The sequence below is a fragment of the Lampetra fluviatilis genome, chromosome 3, assembly GCF_964198595.1.
Source record: "Lampetra fluviatilis chromosome 3, kcLamFluv1.1, whole genome shotgun sequence".
Lineage (NCBI taxonomy): Eukaryota > Metazoa > Chordata > Hyperoartia > Petromyzontiformes > Petromyzontidae > Lampetra > Lampetra fluviatilis.
In genome coordinates this window covers 4,188,654-4,214,841 of record NC_136277.1, presented here as the reverse complement: position 1 = coordinate 4,214,841, position 26,188 = coordinate 4,188,654, and the positions used below count along the sequence as shown (strand labels likewise).

At 45.9% G+C, this 26,188-nt stretch overlaps 1 protein-coding gene across 1 annotated transcript in view; it reads right to left on the bottom strand.

The window, feature by feature from the left end:
- Nucleotides 1–4,947: 4,947 nt before the first annotated feature.
- The window catches only part of LOC144951671 (chondroitin sulfate proteoglycan 4-like), a 69,798-nt gene continuing 48,557 nt past the window's right edge, over nucleotides 4,948–26,188 (bottom strand). Inside the window, exons 7-10 of the mRNA XM_078881968.1 lie at nucleotides 24,998–25,129; nucleotides 23,347–23,513; nucleotides 9,854–10,037; nucleotides 4,948–8,667 (exon numbers count right to left, since the gene is read on the bottom strand). Of these exons, the coding sequence (XP_078738094.1) occupies nucleotides 6,407–8,667; nucleotides 9,854–10,037; nucleotides 23,347–23,513; nucleotides 24,998–25,129 (2,744 nt within the window). The 3' untranslated portion in view covers nucleotides 4,948–6,406. The remainder of the gene's footprint in view (nucleotides 8,668–9,853; nucleotides 10,038–23,346; nucleotides 23,514–24,997; nucleotides 25,130–26,188) is intronic.

Here is a 26,188-nt window from a genome sequence, read left to right as displayed (position 1 = left end):
CCAGACTCGTTCCTCCGTTCCGTGGACACATTCCGCTGTGCCTCGTTCTGCGGGGCAGAATCGACCAGAGCGGCTCGTGGGCTCGGAAAGGGATTTGGGTATAATCCCAAAAATTGCATTACTGCTCCGTGATTCATGAGCTGAGATTATTCCCCCATTATTACTTTATGCAAAGTAGTACTTGGTGGAATTAAACTCGGAAATAACGGCTCCCATAGCACCTGGGCTTTGTGGCATAATATTGCATTGATTGCTTCGACTCCAGCAACGTTGCATGCTGCTGATACGAATTGGGATCATTTAAAGTACAATAAAACCCCGAGTGTCATGATAAAAAAAAGTAATCAATTCATGCATGATAGGTAACTGTAATCTGAATTCTGTATATCCACTTAAGCTGGAGTAATACTGGTAGGAACCTCCTGGTTACACCAGCCCACAGGAGATTATTGCGTCCGTCCGTCGTGCAGGGAGGGGCTGGGTGGGGAGGGGCTGAGTGGGGAGGGGAGGGGCTGGGTGGGGAGGGGAGGGGCTGGGTGGGGAGGGTGGGGCTGGGTGGGGAGGGTGGGGAGGGGCTGGGTGGGGAGGGTGGGGAGGGGCTGGGTGGGGAGGGGTTGGGTGAGGGTGGGGCTGGGTGGGGGGTGGGAGGGGTGGGGCTGGGTGGGGAGGGACTGGTCACCCCGTGGTGCCCTTATAAAACTGAACGTTTAACCTACTCACGCCGGCTTGTACCCGCCCTCAGTCGGGCATATTTGCGGAATACACCACGCCGCCGTTGACCCTGGCCATTGACCGAGCAACCCAACGTTCCTACCAGCTCCCTCCGCAGAATGTGTTATGGGTTGTGACTGCAACAGCAGTGTTTGTGCCTGCTGTTGCAAATTGGAATAACAGCACTGGAGTGTAATGCCACACTCCCCTTTTGGGTAGTGCAGCAAAATGGGTTGGTGACGTATGCGACGAAGAGAGAAAGGGGGGCAAACGATGATTATATATCCGAAGAGAAATGTGTGCGTTGGTGTTCCTGGCCCAGCTGAAGCGGCAGCACACCCATGCGTGCGTGAGGATGATGGTGGTGGAGGAGTAAGCCAACCCGGCACTGCGGATCCCCCTCCACTTGCGTCTGGGACCCGCGTGCCCCTCCAATGCCCATAAGGTGTGCGGATCTAGAATCGGGGCTCCTCAAGCCACCCTCGCGAGACACCACCAGACCTATTCTTAGTTTTTTTTCTGTAAAGTCACGTAGGTAAAAAATAAAAAAATAAAGTAAAATAAAAATCACGACGTTTCGGAGGCAACACAAGCTTCCGTCTTCAGATGGAACCGTCACAGCATGATAGCTGTATCAAGTAACCTACGTGACTTTACCGAAAAAACCTAAGAATATGAATCCTTGCAGTCACGAAAGTTTCAAATCTCGAACCACCAGACCTGATTGGGCGTCATCCTCGTAGCCCCCGAGGGGGCCTGCCGGGCCACGGTGTCCGAGGCTGGCGGGGAGCGCGACTGCTGGAAAGGCGCCCGTCGCGTGCATTGCCGTGGGCATGTGAAGGGGCTGCGCGACTGCTCGTGTCAAATTATAACGCTTGGCAGCCTGCAGCATTCATTATTAAGCATGATTTATCGCACTCGTGCTTTCTGTTCCTCGATTTAAAACACGGTCACGTAAATGCCCGGCGTTGGCTGGACGAAAATAAAATTGCAAAGCCGCGTTTCCCAATGTACACATCGGAACTTTAATGCATTTTGAAATCAGGGAAATGTAGCTCCTCGTGCTATGATACAATCTCAACCTCGGCTTTTCGCTGTCATTATTTTTTTTACCCTGTGGATTGAAGTTTTGTGAGTGTTATTGCACTTCAATGATGGGGAAGGGTTTTTAAAGACGGCGGTGACCGCATCTGTTCCATCTGCAGCAGTGCTCGTCTCGGGATCCGGCTGTTACGACAGCGACTTCGATCGCGTGGCTAGGGACAACTTTGTGGTTACAGCAGTACATTATACACCGTAACCACTTTGCTAAAACGTGGTGTGATGCAATGCTTAATCTTAGCTTTCTTATCTACTTCCGCCCCATGCATCACAAAGCTTCAGTTTGAACTACATGCGTTGCCTCCCAGCGTCTGTTGCTTTCACAACGTTGCCTTCCAGTCGACAGCCCGCCCACACACTCACCATGGCCCCTCCCCTCCCTCCATCCCCCGCAACTATATAATTCCTCGTCACAGCCATCTCTTAGACACACTTAAGCGGTTGTGCCTTCGCTACGTTGTCCCCACCTGAAGGACGCTTGTGTTGCGCCCAAAACGTCGTAATTTAATTTAGTTGTTTTCATTTATTTTATTACATTTTTTACCTACGTGACTTTACCGGAAAAACAAAGTATGAATCCTTGCAGTCACAAAAGCTTCAAATCTAGAATTAATGCTTAGATGATTTCTGCGTATAAAGCCAAGATTACATATTTGGTGAAAGCTGTGATACACCTCGTGGTCACACTGCGAAGTGAGTTGGCTTCATATTGGGTGCATTGTAACACCTCCTAGAAGCAAAGCTCACGGCCAAGCTAAAGATCCTCGAGGTGTGACAACAATTTCAGGGAGACTTTAAGAACAGGTTTGGAGTTCTTGTGAAGCCAACACGGATGGAGGGCGACTGTGGTGGGAGATTGTAGGAACTGCCAGGCTGCTATGGCATCCCAGGTGAGATAAGTCGGCCGCTTAAAAAAAACTCAGTTGAGACTTCGGCTTGTGATGAATTGGCGAGGCCTCTTGAGTGGTTTGATGCGTTGTGTCGTCTCACACGTTATGTGATGTTGCGCTTGACTATTCCCTAATATCACGAAAGGTGTTAACTGGGCAGAAGACTCTGGAATAAATACAGGTAATAGGAATGTGTGGGACGAGGAATATGCAATGATGCAAGTTTGTTTGTTAGGACCTTGGCCATAGCCATGCGGCTGTTGGCAGACTTAAGAGAGTGAGGCTGAACACAGTGTTCATAAAATAAGCTTCGCTACCAGTAATGCATCAATGTGTAACGGGTTCCGGAGACACTTGTAGAGGTAACTTCTTTATTACAATACAACACTCCAACAGTACTCCAACAGTCCAACACTCCAACTCTCCAACACACCTGATACTCTGTTACAGCCTAGGTACACAGCCTAGGTACACAGCCTAGATACTCTACTCTGGCTACGCTCTGGAACTCGCCCTCACAAGGTCGTAGAGTCGGGAGTTCCAGAGTCCCACCACTGGCTCTCACATCTTCCCAGGGTCCTCCGATGGCTGGTCTTGGGTCTTGGGTCTTGAGCTACGACTGGCCCTGATCGTCCAGAGAGCTCCGCTTTTATAACTAGTCCCCAACGAGGGGTGGGGCCGTGTGCGCCCCCAGATCTCCCACAGAGCACACACAGCCCCCCCCTTTGGCGGCGCCAAGGGGATAAAGCGCCTGAGAGCCCAACGCCTGGTGCCAAAAGGCTTAAGCGTCTGGACCCACTTGGAAACCCAACGCCTGGTGCCAAGAGGCTTAAGCGTCTGGCCCACCCAGAGACCCAGAGCCCCCAGCAGCCCCTCCCTTCTTATGTCACTACAAATGTAGTAGGATCACAAGTCCCAGTAGAAGGTTGGGTCGCAAGAGGACTGTGTACTTGAGCAGCTGAGACGGCTGTGAGGAGGTAGTCGAGAGGTACAATGCTGGAGAACAGGACAAGGCTTTGGTGGACTGCCGATAACACTTCAGAAGAGAAGAGCGATAAGTCCAAGTTCAGTGAAAAGGGTGATTGAGGCAGGAGTGCCGTCTAGCCTGTCTGGACCAGAGAACTGACGGGGCGCCACAATGGCTAGGAGATGTTAACTACCTCACCTGGTATACAGGAGGTCGCGGGTTCGATCCCAACCCTGACGCCTGTTTATTTGGAGTTTGCGTGTTCTCTCCGGGATCGCATGGATTTCTCTCTGGGTCCTCCGGGTTTTTTCCCCTCCACATTTAGCAACGTGCGTTTTAGAGCATTTGGCTGCTATACATTCCCACGTGATAAGCTACTTTGTTGAGCTATCACTTGAGCTGTAATAGTTCAATGGGCCTAACCTGGTCAAATAAAAATCGGATTATCATAGTACAGTTAGAACTAGACCAATCATTCAGAAATACGCAGTTGCTGCCATTTAAACACAGGTGCCGAGACAGATTCGACGCGTTTTGTTGTAAAAGTTGGATAAGCAACATGGGAGTCTGGAGGGAAACACGACAGGGAGTGTTGTCGATATTAATATGCAAATATGGTTGCTCTGGGTGGAACGTGCGCTGCATGGAGGAGGGCCCCTTAATCACAATCGGCAAGTGGAACGGTCTCCATGATTCCAGTGACTAAGGGAGACACCTCATACCGATGGTGGGAGACCGTTTATTGTGAAATTTCGGTCACAGTTCCTATGATCACTGTTACATTGCCTATGGCTTTATTTGGGTAATTTCGAAAAGTTTTTTGGTTTGGCCATGTTTGTTTGTTGGAGTACGGAGTTAGAATGATGGCTTTAATCCAAGTTGTCTTGTGGTTGTTGTTGTTGTTGTTTAACTTGCATCCCACTGGGATTTTTTCACAGCGTTGGTGTACTGTGCTTTTTTTCTGGAAGACTTTGCAGTTTTTTCCTGGATTTTTCTGTTTGTGCATAGTCACTTGAAGATGTTTTCTTGTTCATGTTTTTTGTTTGTTGCGGTTGCACCCGATTCAAGAGACGAATGGCTCACAGGGCTATACCAAGTAAATGAAACTGAAAACTGAGACTGTTACGGCAGATCTTGGGAGGTCACCTGGTCTCCTGTGCAGCAGCTGCAAGATCTGGCAGATGGTGCGGTGGCATCGTTATCTTGAATGTACTCTTACTCAGACATACAATCACACACAATAGGAAACATGTAATTGTGAATATATTGTACTTTTTATTGGAAATGTTGGGAAAATTCAACAATAAATGAACAAGGTGGCAAGGATTAATTTAATATAATGCATGTCAAAGCAAAAAGTGGAATTCAAAAACTAGCATGGAAAACATTTTGAAATTCGTACCAAATCGTTACATTTATATCTCATAAACTGTGTTAGCATTTAATGTTCAATATATTCCATAAATATCATGTACCATTACGTAACAAAAATAGAACAGTCCTGAATAAGAGTTAAAATGCAATTCATAACATTGCACTGTACCTTTACATTCAGTTGCCATTTTAATATAAAACGGCTTCTTAAAAAAGTCTGATTTCAACTGGAGGAAAACATTCAGAAACCTTTTATTACAATTACTTTAAAAGCAACGAGGCACAAAATGACACTGTTGTAATTGTTTAAGTTCATACAATCATTACAAAAAAAACTATATCTCAAATGTGTGGTGTTTCCTGTGCGTTTCACGGCGTGGCGATCCTTCCCCCAATCACTGCTCCCCTCCCAACACGCCTCTCGTTTGTACGCACCAAACAAAGACAAAGACCCCTCGTATAGCCTGTAACAGACTGTTGAGGCAAGTGCTGTTAGCAAGCACCTATGAAGGCCGGCACGGCACGGCACATGAAGGGGTGGGTGGCCAGCACCACGCCCGGCCGCCTTTATCTCCCTAGTGGCGATGTTTACACACGGCACCAGGTACTCATTTGAGACCGAGTAGACCTTGGGGAGGCCCGGGACCGGTTCAAATAATCGTCACTGGTGTTGGCCGTGAGCGGGAATCGAACACGGGTCGCCAGGTTCGTAGAGCAGCGTAGCGCTAACCGCTACCATTACCACTCCCCAACGCACCAAACATCACACACACAATCTCTGCTTGATTTTAGAATTTGATGTAGTTCACCTTTCTTTGCCATATTTTCTACTTGCGTTTGATTTCAATTTCCAAACATTATTATCATTGGTCTTAAATGAGCATTCTTAAAATGACCCAAATTACGTTTGTAACAAAACACGTATCTACGGTGCACTAGGGGGGTTAACTCCACAACTCCAGTTGTAGCCACGGTGGATACGTGATCTAAACTGTCAGATTAATTCATATCTGTTGGAGACTCTTTTTCAATTTGGAATGCTTGGGTGATCCCTTTGAGTAATCTTGCATGTGCGAGGAAACCAGACATGGCAAATGCACGCAGAAAATAAACACTCAAACTTTGCAAAATTGCCTTCTATGGCCATCTTACAGCCGTTTTAGGGGAACACTTCATGCGCACGTTATGAGCACGATCTACCAACCACCGATCCTTGTTGCTAGACTGCAGGTGTATGCCACACACACCTGGCAAAGCGTTGTGTTCTCGTCAAGATGACGGTCGCATGCGTTCCCCCAATAAAGAGCCATCGAACGTCGGTCGGTCGGCCGCTCCGTGCGGGCGAAACCACGCGCGGTGTGTCTCACACCCAGTACTGGTTCTCCTTCAGCACAGGACTGCTCGTGCGGTAGTGCTGCAGCAGCTCCGGGTCCATGAGGCTCCAGTCGCATGGAGCGGCAGAGATGTCGGTGTCCCCGTCCTCCGGCGAGTCGTCGTCGCCCGGCGCCGGACCCTGCGTTGCCTCTGGGCTGTGCGCGCGGAGTGCCGCGTCGTCGATGCACGAGTCGGGGACCGGCTCGTAGAGGTAGACCTCGGCGGGCCCCGGGTCTAGGGGGGTCACGGTCACCGATGGCACGGCCGGGGAGCGCTCCATCCTCCCCACCTTGAAACCGCAAGAGAAGTTCTGACCCAGGCCCTTTGCTCTCTTCTTCTTGTATGTGATCATGACGATGATAGCAATGACCAGCATGGCAATTACAATTAAAGTGGGAAGAATTATGTAATACAGAGTCTTCTCTGAAATCCCATAGTAATTGTGAAATGTTCCCGGAACTGGGTTCTCTAAATCCACACTAAATGTAGGCATGGTTAGATCTTGTTCTGTTGCAACTCCGTTCATTATGTACCCTTCAACTAAATGTGTTATATTAATTTCGGCTGAGTTTGAATCGTTGAAAGGGAAAAACATCTGCGCTGTCGGCACGCTGGAAAACGGATCGCGATTCGGGAATAAAATCTCGTACACAAATTGCCCAATGGCAGGCTGCACTCCTTGTGCCGAAAGCTCGTACTGAAAGTGGTCCACAGTCAAATTGTCAATCAAAATGGCATTGCTCTCGGCCACCTTCAGGAAAACTCGTCCACGATGCAGGTCGTCTTGCGTGAACATCGAGACCTGCTCAGCACGTTTGTTCATCCTCGTCCCAGCCGTACGGGACCTCGCACGCCGATCTCCCGGGGCAACCGGGGAGATGTCCGTTTCCCTAGGCGCTCTGAGCGTCGTGTTTTTCCACAGTAGCTGGCCATGCTGCGGGTGTTTAATAATGCGAAATGTGGGCGAACTTTGAGTCAAGAGCGCAAGGGGGCTGCAGTCCAAGTGATCCTCTCCGAGCTGCACCTCACCTCCTGGACTGATTTGCAGCCTTTGCCCGATCTTAACCAAGGGATTGACCAAGATGTTCACTGCCTGTCCAAAAATGCTCACGTTGTGAGAATGAACGTCAAACACAAAGCTATCATTAGGAGATGTTAAGTCTACCATGGTGTACATCAGATGCATTCCATCGATGTCTTCCTGTTCAAAGGTATCGACGGATTTTCCGCGTTTCATTAAAATGCCGTGCGTTGGCGGTTTTGTAATGTGGTAGCGCAGTGACACATTTCTCACGTTTGTAATGGCAGCCAGCATTGCATTTGTGACGTTTACCGATGTTTGACCCTGAAGGATCGTGATGTTCGTGTTGTTCGAGAGAGATATGGATGGTAAAACCACTTCGACCACAATGCGTTGGGTGAGCGGAGGGTGCTTCCCATCACTGATGCTCACGTCAAATCCACCCGATGATCTCAAGCCGCCGCTCTGCACGAACACAAGCTGCATGGTGTCAATGTCCTCCTGGGTAAACTGTTGGACGGAGGCAGTGGCGTTGTATGCAAAGGCCAGCCATCCATTGGTGGGAGGAGTGATCAGCGTGTACACGAGGTCCTGCGCGTGGTTGTCTTTATCTGTGGTCAGCAGGTGCGACGATGTAATGAGCGTTGCTTGTCCCAACACCACCTGGAGAGTGGGCTGCTGCATCTGGAACACCGGAGGGTGAATTTTCAATGGGAAAATGCGAACAATAAAGGTCTCTCCCGCGATTACACTGATGTCCTCAGATTCTTTTGCCTGGTCATCACGTGGTGTCAACCGCACACTGAAGTTGAAGCTGTCGGTCCAAAACTTCAGTTCCATCTCCTTGTGCATTTTAGCGTGACGTAAATCACTTCCAGTGTTTGCTGCGCTGTCACCTGCTATGTGAGCGTTTCCTCTAAAGGCTACGGCACCGGGCTCCTTCCGTTTAAAATTCAATGAAGCTGCAGCTCCTCCGTCTCCCAACAGCGCACGCGTGTCCTGCGTGTACCGGAGACCACGCCTCTCCACATCCAGCTGGGAAAAGGACGGTCGACTTTGAGAGATGTTTCTGGCGCCGACAGAGAGCTGGCCAAACTCCGGCAACCGCGTCACGTAGAAGGTGACCTCGTAATCCAATCGCTCGTCGGGTGGAAACTTGGTCAGGACGTTTGATGCGTCCAGATTCGTCTTGTCGATCGTGACGCTTCCCCCTTGCGTCACATTTGCTCCTGCAATGGGAAGACAATCGTCGTAACAATTGTTTACATACACAAGTCTAAATTTGTATATCACGTAGGTACATTTTTAAAATAAATTAAATCACGACGTTTCGGGCGCAACACAAGTGTCCTTCTTCAGGTGGGGACAAGTTAGTGAAAGCACAACACCGCTTAAGTGTCTCCACACTTACAACTTAGCGAAAGCACACCCGTGATGACCAGTGTCTAGACACACTTAAGTTGTCCCCACCTGAAGAAGGACGCTTATGTTGCGCCCGAAACGTTGTGATTTAATTTATTAGAATTTTTTACCTACGTGACTTTACCGAAAAAACCAAAGAGTATGAATCCTTGCAGTCACGAAAACTTCAAATCTAGAATTAATTGTATATCTTACTTTTGTTTTTACGTTAGAGAGTTGAACCAAATGTATTGTAGATTGAAGAAGTGTCAATATTTTGACAAAGTGATAACAATAAATTGATTCCAGGCACATTGTCACACGGCTGTAATCTAGCACTTGAATAAAAGGGTCGTTGGCTCGAGCAGAATGGTGAAACTCCCAAACCCCGTGGCACTGCGCTGTAGCCTGGACATCAGCATCATCACTATCACTCGTTTACCCAGAGAAGCCTCACCTGAGCCTTAAGACTCATTTTCAGGAGGGTCCTGCCAAGTTTTCGCAGTAGGGGGCAATTTTGTTTCATGTAATACCAATTGATTACATAAATATTTCATTGGATAATTATTATTTTACGAGCTTCATCTATCCAATGCCACCCCCACCCCCCCAAATTCCGTGTTAAATTCAGTCATGAAAAGGCTGAAGCCACCTGTGCGGAGATGTATTTCTCAGAATGCGATCCATACATTGGCCACGTGCAAATAGCGTCTTTGTGAACGTGACAATCGTGTCAGGCGGTGGAGGGTTCTTGACAAGAAATTTGGCGTAAAAAATACGACCTACAAACAGATGTGGGTCATAAAACTGTTTACGTATGAATACGGTCTGTAACACAGCAAACTGCAGCTTGATACCGACTTTTGAAAAACCTCTACTTTTACCATTTAACTTTATCCATTTGTCCAAAGATGGCCTATGAATCTGCTCATAAGCTAAGATAACGGTTTTACGAGTAACCACTCGGTGTCCTGAGCAGGCACAGGGCGATACGGTGCGACGGGGGGAACGAACCTGTGTTGGCGAGCAGCCTACTGCGGTGCTCGGAGTCCGTGTGCCGGTAGGAGATGGAGAAGTGAAAGTTCTGCTTCTCCGGCCGTGCAGGGGGTGACAGCGCCGTGAACTCAAAGTCATCCTCGGCTTCCCAGCGCGGCTCCGAAAAGCCCCCGTGCTTGTAGGCAACCAGCCCCGAGTCGACCTGCGGGCATCAACACAGGTCACAACGTACGGTGCGTTTCCACGTCACGCTTACAAATGAGACTATCCTGGTCCCATGCGTCTTTACGCACACATGGTAACTGATATACAATCGTTGTGTCTATTTGGTAATTGAGCCTTGCAACACCTGTATTTACTCCAGAAAAGGTATAGCCTTTTTTACACGCTTTTATTTAACTCACTCTGTCTGTTGTTGTTGTCGTATCCTCAAATCTTGTAACTCGGTTTAACCCACTTCCCAATGTGGTATCGACTGCAAACTTGGTATGCTTATGTCATACTGATGACAATACTATATTCTATTAAAAAAAATACGAAAATATTTTTAAACATTCATTTGTATATGTTATGTTTCGGCTTGGGTCTAATTGTCCACGCTCAACTGATGTTGGCTGTAAGTGACCATGGTCCCTTACATTATGGCAAACCTCGGGTCCACTTCCTGGGTTCATGGAGTTCTGCCATTACGAGTAGGGTACATTTCATTAAAGCGTGTTTTAAAAAGAGTATTTTAAAGTATTACTTATTTCATTCAATATCCTGGTCTCTTGCGTGTTCACCTGGTTACACAAATTGTAATAATAATTTCAAATTAACTTAACTTCGGGAAGGCAACAGTATAATGTGCTCTCAGTGGCAATACACACCCAGCTATTGTATGAACATTCTGAGATGACGCAGGCTCTGCTCTGCAGAGAAAAGGTTCCCTTTCTTGATTTAAATAAAGGGTCCTTCATTGCAGCTTCTCATTTTAATTTCACTCGGTGGCCTCGGTCTCTTTGAAAAACCGTTTTTTTAACTCCCTCAGAATGAACAAATGCGGACACCATGTGACCCGTTGCCCACTCCGCTCTTTGCAGGATGGGTCCAAAATCTGTGTGGCACAGACCGGAGCCTGACTGGACATTCCCTACCTGTAATCGGCGATTTTGCGCGAATGCCACGATGATGGATTCTCTCACTTCGGCTTGATTCATTCAAGCAAAATGGAGCTCGCGTCTCGCCCGTTCCGGGGGCAATGATCGCACTTCACTGCGCCCAGTAATCACACACGTAACAAAATCACCGGTTGGAATGATTTCCTGCTGATTACATTTTGCACTGCAGGAAAATCCATCACGTCCAATAATTATTCCCCCGATGAATAATCTCTCACAGCTGGCGTTGTGGAGCGGAGGGCCCCTCTCTGCTCAACCGGCGTATTCACACAGCAGCCCGTGCCTCTCGTGCGGTCCCCAGGTGGGGCGAGGGGAACTACTCGAGGAGTCTGAGCCTCCTCCAGTGCAGCCTGCCCATGTCTCCACGCGTCGACCCACAACTCGTGTACAGTAAGCTGTAGCCCAGCAGGAGCCCTCGGCCCACAGGGCACAAAAAATGATGGCCGATTCCCGCCATTTCTCCTCGTTAGGGGACGTGTTAGTGCAGGTCGGGGAATCTTGCTTTGGGGTCTTCCGACGAAGTGCATTTTGCATCACAGCACCGGTCGATGGTCTCTTCCTGTGCTAATTTTGTGGAGAACAGAGACACTGATGATGATCTGGAGTGCGTCTGTTAAATCAGGTCAATCAAATTTGTAGTTTGTATTTTCATTGGAGGACGGCTATGCTCACTTATTGGTCTAATCGGACAAAAGTAATTCACGTAAGCAACGCTCTTGCTAGTGTTGTGCTCTTGTTGTTTGGATCTGGTGGCTGTGCTGTGATGGTCTGTCAATTTGTTGTCACCGGACAGGTCAAAGTTTAAATAAAAATTACATTTTCTTGGTTCTTTCGGTAAAGTCACGTAGAAGGGAAGTAATAAAATAATAAAAAAATAAAACATAATAAAACAATTCTCACGACGTTTCGGCCACAACGCAAGCAGCCATCCTCAGGCGAAGAATGAAACACCCCAAGCTTGGAGCGTATATTTAAGCTGGGTTAGAGGGGGGGGAGGTGGGAAGAAGAGCGCCTAAACAAAATAATTTGCATATCAAGAGGAATTCAGCATATGGAAAATGCGTAGGAGGTGGGCGGGGGGGGTTCCAAATCAATACTATGCCCGTGCATTATGCAGGATTAGCAGCATCAAAGGGGGAGGGGGAAGGGGGGGAGCATTAACAAAGGAAAGGAATGTTAATAGTATGTAGCTGTAGTTACTAAACAACCACGTAAAAAACTACAGTATAAACTGCATGACAAACTAAAGTATAAACTACATAGCATCATCAGTAAACTTACTATACTCTACAATAAGCTGAGTTACTAACAGTAAGTAATACATGAAAAATTCTACGTTGTAAAAAATTATATAATATGCTTCCATCTAAACTTTATTCTCTTACATCACACGCGTCTATACCGTACTATATACTTCCATAGGCAAAACCAACATTAAATTACATACTGTATTGCTATAAACCACCCTATACCTTATACATTTTTAATATAACACTATGTATTATTCTACCCACCCTAATGTGTATCAAAATGGTTTATTACGTCCTTCCAGTGATTGCTAAGCCAGAATCCATCTTCTCGGTTAAAATTGTCTCTGTGTTTGTAAATGTGGATCGCCTCATGTACGAATCTCTCATGATAGCCAGATGGCTTGCAGAGAACCTCTGTCTTGGAGAAGTCAATGTCATGTGAGCCCACTGAGTTGTAACAGTGATCTGCCACGGCTGAGGTGTTTGTCCTACAGTGTTTCAGGTCAGCTTTATGTTCACGGATGCGGTCCGAGACATGTCGTTTGGTTTCCCCAATGTAACTGCTACCACAGAGGCAACTTAGTTTGTAGACACCAGGGTACTGTATGTCTGGAACCACATCTTTTACAGACGGTACCAGATCACGGATTTTATGTACTGTGTTGAATCGGACCTGGATCTTGTGTTTAATCAGGATTTTGGAGATCTTTTTTGTGACCCCAGCAATGTAGGGTAAGGTGATGGTCTTGAAAGGCTCCTCAACAGGATCTTTCTTGGTGGTTGGAGTGATGGCTTTGCGGATTGTGTAGTCGGAGTAACCATTAGCCTTAAGAGCTTGGCGTACGTGTTTGAGTTCACTGGAAATGTGTTCATGGTCGGAGATGCATTGGGCTCTATGATATAGAGTCTTGATGAGAGAATTCTTCTGGGATGGATGGTGGTGGGAATCCGGTTTTAGATAAGCATCCGTGTGGGTGGCTTTCCTGTAGACAGAGTGGCTCATTGAACCATCAGGTCTCCTTTTGATTAGGACATCCAAAAAGGGTAGCTTGCCATCATTTTCGACTTCCATGGTGAATCTGATGGCTGGGTGTATGGAATTGATATGGTCGAGAAATTGGTCTAGAGCAGGCCGGCCATGTGGCCAGATGACAAAAGTGTCGTCTACGTACCTCTTCCATAAGGTCGGGCGTAGAGTCGCAGTCTGGATGGCGTCCGTCTCAAATTTCTCCATGAAGATGTTGGCTACAACCGGAGATAAGGGGGAGCCCATTGGGGTGCCCTCAATTTGCTTGTAGAAGGTTCCATTCCAGGTGAAGTATGTATTGGTTAAGCAGTGTCTCACCAGGGGGGGTACCCCAGCATTCAGTCCTTGATGAACCAAGTCTTCAATGATTGCGATGGTGTCAGGCACAGGCACCTTGGTGAACAAGGAAACCACATCAAAACTGACAAGCAGGTCGTCTGGGGACAGGGCAATCCCCTTGATTGTTGATACCAGGTCAGTAGAGTTTAGTACTGCAGAGGTGGTTTTTCCAGTGAAAGGCCGTAGGATTTCGGACAAAAAACGAGCCAGTTTGTAAGTCGGGGAGTTGATAGTAGAGACAATGGGACGAAGAGGTGTATCTTCTTTATGTATCTTTGGCAAGCCGTACAATCTTGGTGGCCTGGCTGCAGAAGGTTTCAACGAGAACTGTTTGGTCTGATCAATTAATGCGGTTGAAGCAGAAATGATGTTGTTGGTTTTGGAGACGAGGCTGTTGGTGGGGTCTCTTTTTATTTTTGTATAGCTGCCATCGGTGAGTAGTTTTTGAATTTTGTTGTTGTATTCTATTTTGTCCATGATGACAGTGGCATTGCCTTTGTCGGCTGAGAGGATGACAATGTCATCCCTCTTTTTTAATTGAGCTAATTCAAAACGCTCATCTTTGCTGATGTTGCTAGCTGGCATCTTAGCGTTTTTGAGGGTTACAGAGATTTCCGATCTTGCTACGTCTGCAGCGATGTGACTCAAGCCCTTGAGAGCTACATCTACTCGAGCAATTATATCATTAACTGGTATGTGTCTAGGTGTGACTGCAAAGTTTAGTCCTTTAGCTAAAACGGATTTCAAACCTTCAGAAATAGGACTGTTACTGCGATTAATTACGACTTTGTTAACATCTAGCTTTTCAATGTGTGGGTCCGGTTTCTTGTTTGAGAGGCGGTTGAATTTGGAAATCAAGTTGTCCTTACATTTAGTCGACATAGCGGCAGCTGAAGAGGCAGTCATTTTTTCCACATGTTCCCAATCCGATGTGGACATTGTTGCACTCAAGGATAAGTGTGATTTGTAGAGTGTCTTGTCTAACTGATCTAGTTCGGTGCGCGTAAGTCTGATTTTCTCTGAGATAAGAGCTAAGCTAGTTCTAGACAGAATTCGTTTCGCATTAGAAGAAGTTACAGCAGCAGATGTTAGTGTAAATGCGTTCGGTATTACCTTAGAGTCGCGGCATCTCTTCAGAAAGGTGAGAGACTCGATTAGCTGAGCCTTCTTGTCCCGGAGCTTGTTGAAGGATCTCAAAGTTATGTGGAAACCCTCCCCGTAGAGGCGGTTAAATTTCGATTTAAAGCTTTCGTGACTGCAGGGATTCATCTTCTTGGTTCTTTCGGTAAAGTCACGTAGAAGGGAAGTAATAAAATAATAAAAAAATAAAACATAATAAAACAATTCTCACGACGTTTCGGCCACAACGCAAGCAGCCATCCTCAGGCGAAGAATGAAACACCCCAAGCTTGGAGCGTATATTTAAGCTGGGTTAGAGGGGGGGGAGGTGGGAAGAAGAGCGCCTAAACAAAATAATTTGCATATCAAGAGGAATTCAGCATATGGAAAATGCGTAGGAGGTGGGCGGGGGGGGTTCCAAATCAATACTATGCCCGTGCATTATGCAGGATTAGCAGCATCAAAGGGGGGGGGGGGAAGGGGGGGAGCATTAACAAAGGAAAGGAATGTTAATAGTATGTAGCTGTAGTTACTAAACAACCACGTAAAAAACTACAGTATAAACTGCATGACAAACTAAAGTATAAACTACATAGCATCATCAGTAAACTTACTATACTCTACAATAAGCTGAGTTACTAACAGTAAGTAATACATGAAAAATTCTACGTTGTAAAAAATTATATAATATGCTTCCATCTAAACTTTATTCTCTTACATCACACGCGTCTATACCGTACTATATACTTCCATAGGCAAAACCAACATTAAATTACATACTGTATTGCTATAAACCACCCTATACCTTATACATTTTTAATATAACACTATGTATTATTCTACCCACCCTAATGTGTATCAAAATGGTTTATTACGTCCTTCCAGTGATTGCTAAGCCAGAATCCATCTTCTCGGTTAAAATTGTCTCTGTGTTTGTAAATGTGGATCGCCTCATGTACGAATCTCTCATGATAGCCAGATGGCTTGCAGAGAACCTCTGTCTTGGAGAAGTCAATGTCATGTGAGCCCACTGAGTTGTAACAGTGATCTGCCACGGCTGAGGTGTTTGTCCTACAGTGTTTCAGGTCAGCTTTATGTTCACGGATGCGGTCCGAGACATGTCGTTTGGTTTCCCCAATGTAACTGCTACCACAGAGGCAACTTAGTTTGTAGACACCAGGGTACTGTATGTCTGGAACCACATCTTTTACAGACGGTACCAGATCACGGATTTTATGTACTGTGTTGAATCGGACCTGGATCTTGTGTTTAATCAGGATTTTGGAGATCTTTTTTGTGACCCCAGCAATGTAGGGTAAGGTGATGGTCTTGAAAGGCTCCTCAACAGGATCTTTCTTGGTGGTTGGAGTGATGGCTTTGCGGATTGTGTAGTCGGAGTAACCATTAGCCTTAAGAGCTTGGCGTACGTGTTTGAGTTCACTGGAAATGTGTTCATGGTCGGAGATGCATTGGGCTCTATGATATAGAGTCTTGATGAGAGAATTCTTCTGGGATGGATGGTGGTGGGAATCCGGTTTTAGATAAGCATCCGTGTGGGTGGCTTTCCTGTAGACAGAGTGGCTCATTGAACCATCAGGTCTCCTTTTGATTAGGACATCCAAAAAGGGTAGCTTGCCATCATTTTCGACTTCCATGGTGAATCTGATGGCTGGGTGTATGGAATTGATATGGTCGAGAAATTGGTCTAGAGCAGGCCGGCCATGTGGCCAGATGACAAAAGTGTCGTCTACGTACCTCTTCCATAAGGTCGGGCGTAGAGTCGCAGTCTGGATGGCGTCCGTCTCAAATTTCTCCATGAAGATGTTGGCTACAACCGGAGATAAGGGGGAGCCCATTGGGGTGCCCTCAATTTGCTTGTAGAAGGTTCCATTCCAGGTGAAGTATGTATTGGTTAAGCAGTGTCTCACCAGGGGGGGTACCCCAGCATTCAGTCCTTGATGAACCAAGTCTTCAATGATTGCGATGGTGTCAGGCACAGGCACCTTGGTGAACAAGGAAACCACATCAAAACTGACAAGCAGGTCGTCTGGGGACAGGGCAATCCCCTTGATTGTTGATACCAGGTCAGTAGAGTTTAGTACTGCAGAGGTGGTTTTTCCAGTGAAAGGCCGTAGGATTTCGGACAAAAAACGAGCCAGTTTGTAAGTCGGGGAGTTGATAGTAGAGACAATGGGACGAAGAGGTGTATCTTCTTTATGTATCTTTGGCAAGCCGTACAATCTTGGTGGCCTGGCTGCAGAAGGTTTCAACGAGAACTGTTTGGTCTGATCAATTAATGCGGTTGAAGCAGAAATGATGTTGTTGGTTTTGGAGACGAGGCTGTTGGTGGGGTCTCTTTTTATTTTTGTATAGCTGCCATCGGTGAGTAGTTTTTGAATTTTGTTGTTGTATTCTATTTTGTCCATGATGACAGTGGCATTGCCTTTGTCGGCTGAGAGGATGACAATGTCATCCCTCTTTTTTAATTGAGCTAATTCAAAACGCTCATCTTTGCTGATGTTGCTAGCTGGCATCTTAGCGTTTTTGAGGGTTACAGAGATTTCCGATCTTGCTACGTCTGCAGCGATGTGACTCAAGCCCTTGAGAGCTACATCTACTCGAGCAATTATATCATTAACTGGTATGTGTCTAGGTGTGACTGCAAAGTTTAGTCCTTTAGCTAAAACGGATTTCAAACCTTCAGAAATAGGACTGTTACTGCGATTAATTACGACTTTGTTAACATCTAGCTTTTCAATGTGTGGGTCCGGTTTCTTGTTTGAGAGGCGGTTGAATTTGGAAATCAAGTTGTCCTTACATTTAGTCGACATAGCGGCAGCTGAAGAGGCAGTCATTTTTTCCACATGTTCCCAATCCGATGTGGACATTGTTGCACTCAAGGATAAGTGTGATTTGTAGAGTGTCTTGTCTAACTGATCTAGTTCGGTGCGCGTAAGTCTGATTTTCTCTGAGATAAGAGCTAAGCTAGTTCTAGACAGAATTCGTTTCGCATTAGAAGAAGTTACAGCAGCAGATGTTAGTGTAAATGCGTTCGGTATTACCTTAGAGTCGCGGCATCTCTTCAGAAAGGTGAGAGACTCGATTAGCTGAGCCTTCTTGTCCCGGAGCTTGTTGAAGGATCTCAAAGTTATGTGGAAACCCTCCCCGTAGAGGCGGTTAAATTTCGATTTAAAGCTTTCGTGACTGCAGGGATTCATCTTCTTGGTTCTTTCGACCTGCTTGTCAGTTTTGATGTGGTTTCCTTGTTCACCAAGGTGCCTGTGCCTGACACCATCGCAATCATTGAAGACTTGGTTCATCAAGGACTGAATGCTGGGGTACCCCCCCTGGTGAGACACTGCTTAACCAATACATACTTCACCTGGAATGGAACCTTCTACAAGCAAATTGAGGGCACCCCAATGGGCTCCCCCTTATCTCCGGTTGTAGCCAACATCTTCATGGAGAAATTTGAGACGGACGCCATCCAGACTGCGACTCTACGCCCGACCTTATGGAAGAGGTACGTAGACGACACTTTTGTCATCTGGCCACATGGCCGGCCTGCTCTAGACCAATTTCTCGACCATATCAATTCCATACACCCAGCCATCAGATTCACCATGGAAGTCGAAAATGATGGCAAGCTACCCTTTTTGGATGTCCTAATCAAAAGGAGACCTGATGGTTCAATGAGCCACTCTGTCTACAGGAAAGCCACCCACACGGATGCTTATCTAAAACCGGATTCCCACCACCATCCATCCCAGAAGAATTCTCTCATCAAGACTCTATATCATAGAGCCCAATGCATCTCCGACCATGAACACATTTCCAGTGAACTCAAACACGTACGCCAAGCTCTTAAGGCTAATGGTTACTCCGACTACACAATCCGCAAAGCCATCACTCCAACCACCAAGAAAGATCCTGTTGAGGAGCCTTTCAAGACCATCACCTTACCCTACATTGCTGGGGTCACAAAAAAGATCTCCAAAATCCTGATTAAACACAAGATCCAGGTCCGATTCAACACAGTACATAAAATCCGTGATCTGGTACCGTCTGTAAAAGATGTGGTTCCAGACATACAGTACCCTGGTGTCTACAAACTAAGTTGCCTCTGTGGTAGCAGTTACATTGGGGAAACCAAACGACATGTCTCGGACCGCATCCGTGAACATAAAGCTGACCTGAAACACTGTAGGACAAACACCTCAGCCGTGGCAGATCACTGTTACAACTCAGTGGGCTCACATGACATTGACTTCTCCAAGACAGAGGTTCTCTGCAAGCCATCTGGCTATCATGAGAGATTCGTACATGAGGCGATCCACATTTACAAACACAGAGACAATTTTAACCGAGAAGATGGATTCTGGCTTAGCAATCACTGGAAGGACGTAATAAACCATTTTGATACACATTAGGGTGGGTAGAATAATACATAGTGTTATATTAAAAATGTATAAGGTATAGGGTGGTTTATAGCAATACAGTATGTAATTTAATGTTGGTTTTGCCTATGGAAGTATATAGTACGGTATAGACGCGTGTGATGTAAGAGAATAAAGTTTAGATGGAAGCATATTATATAATTTTTTACAACGTAGAATTTTTCATGTATTACTTACTGTTAGTAACTCAGCTTATTGTAGAGTATAGTAAGTTTACTGATGATGCTATGTAGTTTATACTTTAGTTTGTCATGCAGTTTATACTGTAGTTTTTTACGTGGTTGTTTAGTAACTACAGCTACATACTATTAACATTCCTTTCCTTTGTTAATGCTCCCCCCCTTCCCCCCCCCCCCTTTGATGCTGCTAATCCTGCATAATGCACGGGCATAGTATTGATTTGGAACCCCCCCCGCCCACCTCCTACGCATTTTCCATATGCTGAATTCCTCTTGATATGCAAATTATTTTGTTTAGGCGCTCTTCTTCCCACCTCCCCCCCCTCTAACCCAGCTTAAATATACGCTCCAAGCTTGGGGTGTTTCATTCTTCGCCTGAGGATGGCTGCTTGCGTTGTGGCCGAAACGTCGTGAGAATTGTTTTATTATGTTTTATTTTTTTATTATTTTATTACTTCCCTTCTACGTGACTTTACCGAAAGAACCAAGAAGATGAATCCCTGCAGTCACGAAAGCTTTAAATCGAAATTTAACCGCCTCTACGGGGAGGGTTTCCACATAACTTTGAGATCCTTCAACAAGCTCCGGGACAAGAAGGCTCAGCTAATCGAGTCTCTCACCTTTCTGAAGAGATGCCGCGACTCTAAGGTAATACCGAACGCATTTACACTAACATCTGCTGCTGTAACTTCTTCTAATGCGAAACGAATTCTGTCTAGAACTAGCTTAGCTCTTATCTCAGAGAAAATCAGACTTACGCGCACCGAACTAGATCAGTTAGACAAGACACTCTACAAATCACACTTATCCTTGAGTGCAACAATGTCCACATCGGATTGGGAACATGTGGAAAAAATGACTGCCTCTTCAGCTGCCGCTATGTCGACTAAATGTAAGGACAACTTGATTTCCAAATTCAACCGCCTCTCAAACAAGAAACCGGACCCACACATTGAAAAGCTAGATGTTAACAAAGTCGTAATTAATCGCAGTAACAGTCCTATTTCTGAAGGTTTGAAATCCGTTTTAGCTAAAGGACTAAACTTTGCAGTCACACCTAGACACATACCAGTTAATGATATAATTGCTCGAGTAGATGTAGCTCTCAAGGGCTTGAGTCACATCGCTGCAGACGTAGCAAGATCGGAAATCTCTGTAACCCTCAAAAACGCTAAGATGCCAGCTAGCAACATCAGCAAAGATGAGCGTTTTGAATTAGCTCAATTAAAAAAGAGGGATGACATTGTCATCCTCTCAGCCGACAAAGGCAATGCCACTGTCATCATGGACAAAATAGAATACAACAACAAAATTCAAAAACTACTCACCGATGGCAGCTATACAAAAATAAAAAGAGACCCCACCAACAGCCTCGTCTCCAAAACCAACAACATCATTTCTGCTTCAACCGCATTAATTGATCAGACCAAACAGTTCTCGTTGAAACCTTCTGCAGCCAGGCCACCAAGATTGTACGGCTTGCCAAAGATACATAAAGAAGATACACCTCTTCGTCCCATTGTCTCTACTATCAACTCCCCGACTTACAAACTGGCTCGTTTTTTGTCCGAAATCCTACGGCCTTTCACTGGAAAAACCACCTCTGCAGTACTAAACTCTACTGACCTGGTATCAACAATCAAGGGGATTGCCCTGTCCCCAGACGACCTGCTTGTCAGTTTTGATGTGGTTTCCTTGTTCACCAAGGTGCCTGTGCCTGACACCATCGCAATCATTGAAGACTTGGTTCATCAAGGACTGAATGCTGGGGTACCCCCCCTGGTGAGACACTGCTTAACCAATACATACTTCACCTGGAATGGAACCTTCTACAAGCAAATTGAGGGCACCCCAATGGGCTCCCCCTTATCTCCGGTTGTAGCCAACATCTTCATGGAGAAATTTGAGACGGACGCCATCCAGACTGCGACTCTACGCCCGACCTTATGGAAGAGGTACGTAGACGACACTTTTGTCATCTGGCCACATGGCCGGCCTGCTCTAGACCAATTTCTCGACCATATCAATTCCATACACCCAGCCATCAGATTCACCATGGAAGTCGAAAATGATGGCAAGCTACCCTTTTTGGATGTCCTAATCAAAAGGAGACCTGATGGTTCAATGAGCCACTCTGTCTACAGGAAAGCCACCCACACGGATGCTTATCTAAAACCGGATTCCCACCACCATCCATCCCAGAAGAATTCTCTCATCAAGACTCTATATCATAGAGCCCAATGCATCTCCGACCATGAACACATTTCCAGTGAACTCAAACACGTACGCCAAGCTCTTAAGGCTAATGGTTACTCCGACTACACAATCCGCAAAGCCATCACTCCAACCACCAAGAAAGATCCTGTTGAGGAGCCTTTCAAGACCATCACCTTACCCTACATTGCTGGGGTCACAAAAAAGATCTCCAAAATCCTGATTAAACACAAGATCCAGGTCCGATTCAACACAGTACATAAAATCCGTGATCTGGTACCGTCTGTAAAAGATGTGGTTCCAGACATACAGTACCCTGGTGTCTACAAACTAAGTTGCCTCTGTGGTAGCAGTTACATTGGGGAAACCAAACGACATGTCTCGGACCGCATCCGTGAACATAAAGCTGACCTGAAACACTGTAGGACAAACACCTCAGCCGTGGCAGATCACTGTTACAACTCAGTGGGCTCACATGACATTGACTTCTCCAAGACAGAGGTTCTCTGCAAGCCATCTGGCTATCATGAGAGATTCGTACATGAGGCGATCCACATTTACAAACACAGAGACAATTTTAACCGAGAAGATGGATTCTGGCTTAGCAATCACTGGAAGGACGTAATAAACCATTTTGATACACATTAGGGTGGGTAGAATAATACATAGTGTTATATTAAAAATGTATAAGGTATAGGGTGGTTTATAGCAATACAGTATGTAATTTAATGTTGGTTTTGCCTATGGAAGTATATAGTACGGTATAGACGCGTGTGATGTAAGAGAATAAAGTTTAGATGGAAGCATATTATATAATTTTTTACAACGTAGAATTTTTCATGTATTACTTACTGTTAGTAACTCAGCTTATTGTAGAGTATAGTAAGTTTACTGATGATGCTATGTAGTTTATACTTTAGTTTGTCATGCAGTTTATACTGTAGTTTTTTACGTGGTTGTTTAGTAACTACAGCTACATACTATTAACATTCCTTTCCTTTGTTAATGCTCCCCCCCTTCCCCCCCCCCCTTTGATGCTGCTAATCCTGCATAATGCACGGGCATAGTATTGATTTGGAACCCCCCCCGCCCACCTCCTACGCATTTTCCATATGCTGAATTCCTCTTGATATGCAAATTATTTTGTTTAGGCGCTCTTCTTCCCACCTCCCCCCCCTCTAACCCAGCTTAAATATACGCTCCAAGCTTGGGGTGTTTCATTCTTCGCCTGAGGATGGCTGCTTGCGTTGTGGCCGAAACGTCGTGAGAATTGTTTTATTATGTTTTATTTTTTTATTATTTTATTACTTCCCTTCTACGTGACTTTACCGAAAGAACCAAGAAGATGAATCCCTGCAGTCACGAAAGCTTTAAATCGAAAAAATTACATTGCTGCTGCGAATTACATTGCTGCTGCATCACGTCACAACAACAGCAATGCAACATTTCACTAACCAAGTATCTGCCATTTTTCTTTGCAGATAAGTTGAGTTCATCCTATTTACGGGTGTTGAAGTGGCCCTTTTTCCTGGAATTCACTTCGGGAAAACAACATCGTTACTACTCTGAACAAACTTTTCAGGGCGAAGTGGAGCCTTGTGGCAAAGCCGTGCGCCTTGGCCATGATTTCCCATAAATTTGCGGACAACCACGCGAATGAGACCTGCGATCTTCGTCCTCCATGTCTCCTTGGATGAGGAGAATTCTACTGCAGTCATGTTGGATTCTGTGCTCTCCGCATGGGCAAAAGCAGCGAGGAATCATACCTCCTCCTGCGTGAAGTTGTAGATGGGGTTGTGGGGGGCATCTGCGCGTACGAGTGCTCCCATCTGAGGCCCCCGGCTGATGGAGTACAATACGCGGTGGTGGCGTAATGGGTCTTCGTCGTTTGTTGACGCCCGTAGCTCTTGGCTGCCAATGGTCCGCGTGGCACCTAAGGAGGGGCGACGGCATGCAGTGCAGATCACACACGGCGCGGGGGATATGTCTCAGAGGCCACGATACAGAGTGCCAGAAGTCGCAAACGGGTTTTGATTCCTTACCCATACCCGTACCCGGCCGCACCAGGGTCGCAAACGGGTACCCGTACCCGTACCCGGCCGTACCCGTACCCGGCCGGGTACGGGTAGCCGGATATCGGGTAGGGTACGGGTATCGGGTACCCGGTTGCGACCTCTGCAGAGCGCACGATGCACCACACACATTGCATGGCACACGCCTCACAACACACACCTTGCATCGCGAACGACAAACAACAAAATAAACTCCGCAAAATTAGACATTGCAATGCCATTTACTCAGTGCTCGCTCCACAATGAAGAGCTTTACACGACGCTATGCAGACAATAAATTGCACTGCATGTACCACAATATGCATCAAATAATGCACATCAAAAACCACGCTGTACTTATTGCACAAAACACAGCTTACACAATATTGCACAGTAATGTGAATGCACCCCGCTAGGAAATGTTTTAAAATTCAGCGGTAGATACCTTCCACTCACAAGGGAGCTGCCCTTCAATTCCATAATCACACCTCGACTCACATATTACTTGTAAAGCCACAAATATAAATCACGGGAATTGTTTTTCTGGCTGCTATTGAAATGTCACAAGATTAGATTGGCATCTGCTGTATCCTGATGTTACGGCGATGTCGTGATAATATTTAATTATTAGCAGCAAGGTATTTTTGACATGGTTTGCCATGTAATATCTACATCATTATGTCGCGATTTTGGACGCTACCTGTAAATGCGTTACATTGTATTTCATGCCAAATTATCTTGAAATATTATTCACGATTGTTTAAGCTGTTGCATATTCATAATATATTTCACTGCAACTGTCACAGGAATACAACTGTAAAACACAACGTGACGGGCATGAGAACAGAGAGCGAGTACTGCCAGATAGAGAGTGCAACCTCGCGACATAGAGGAGAAGCGTGGCGGGGTGCAATTGCCAAACGCACCGGGACGACATTGCACTACTCTGGATATTTGGCGAAACTGCATTGGCAGCAATGCACAAGCATAAACAACGTAAAAACCTCAACACATTTATACTGTTAGGTTTTTTCGGTAAAGTCACATAGGTAAAAATAAAATTAAAAGTTAATAAAAGTAATAATGGAAATAAAATAAAATAATAAATCACGACATTTCGGAGGCAACACAAGTCTCCATCATCAGGTGGGACCGTCACAGCTAAAATTACTGCATCACATTTGTCAATAAGGCTGCCTGAAAAAGTATATATAATGAGCCCGAAATGTCGTTCATTATATACTATTTTTTAAGGCAGTCTTAATGACGAATGTGACGAGCCCTTTGAATGGTTAATCACATCGATATCCAAATGCTGCAGAATGCCACTGCTGCAATGGGGGATGGTGGCGCGGGTTTACGATACCAGGGTAGAGCTGCAGGACACGGCTTCCGTGCAGCGTGATGAGCAGGCGCTGTGCCGAGATGAGGAACACCTCCGTCGGGCTCCTGTGCTGCCCATCCGACACGTGGAAAGCAAACTCCACCTCCATTGAATCTGTCCGCAAGATTTCCACACGGACGGAGAGAGTGAATGTTTTTTTTTTGTTTACGAATAAATGACCGGGTGAGTGCAGCTGTGCTTATATATAATGGCGAGGTGAGTGCACTTAACACACAGCACTTAGGCAAAGAGCTACATCTTCTGAAATTCAGGCGCCCCCATTAAAAAGACTATCCTACAGATCTGCCCACAGCCCACGGCCCTTTACTAAAACCTCAATGGATATTATGACAAGGACTGAACTGTACTATATTAACCTTCATATATTGGGTGAAGTCATGAGTGAATAAGTGAATAAGTGAAGACGGCCAGGATCACTGAATACGAGAGCCTATTTATGTTGGTGGAATTCCTAGGGCTCATATCTTCGGTCACAGAGGTGCTGTGGTCTTAGCCCACTCAGCTATACAGCTATCCACTGAATGCATCAAAGGAGACAGACCTCCCACTTACTGAAGGTTCCTTCAATAGAATACACTGGTTGCTGAAGTTGAGAGGAGGGGTGTAGAGCAAGGGAGAAAGCCACAGAGGACTTTAGAGACAGCCAGGCCAAGACCGACGTTGTTCAAGGATTGCACCGAGGTGGAGGGATCAGTGTTGGGATGATGTGGTTCAGATTTAAGGTTATGGGCAGTGGCATTTGGGTTCATCTGAAGTGTGAAAGTGAGGAATTTAGAGAGTAGTCGTCCAGTCAACATGTGCTAAAGGCTTGAATAGAGTTTAACACGTAGGCTTTCGCGACCAATATTATTCATAATAAAGGTGTTTTGGGTTAGATCTTGTAAGAATAAATGTTCCGTAACCCTCCACCATCCGACACAGCCAATCAGTAAGGGATTTGTCACGTAAACAAAACGCCAAATGAATGCAATTGCCAGCGAAACGTCGTACTACTCAAATTGGAAATGTTGTGGATTTACTCTCCAACACCCCTGTGGGCTGAAGTAGTAACTATTTGGCGTTTTATGGCAGCTGATGTAAGGAGATAGCGGGTGTAGGAGATGTTGCTAGGACACAGGTGTGAGGTCCTACGGGCCCAGCAGAGTTCAAACG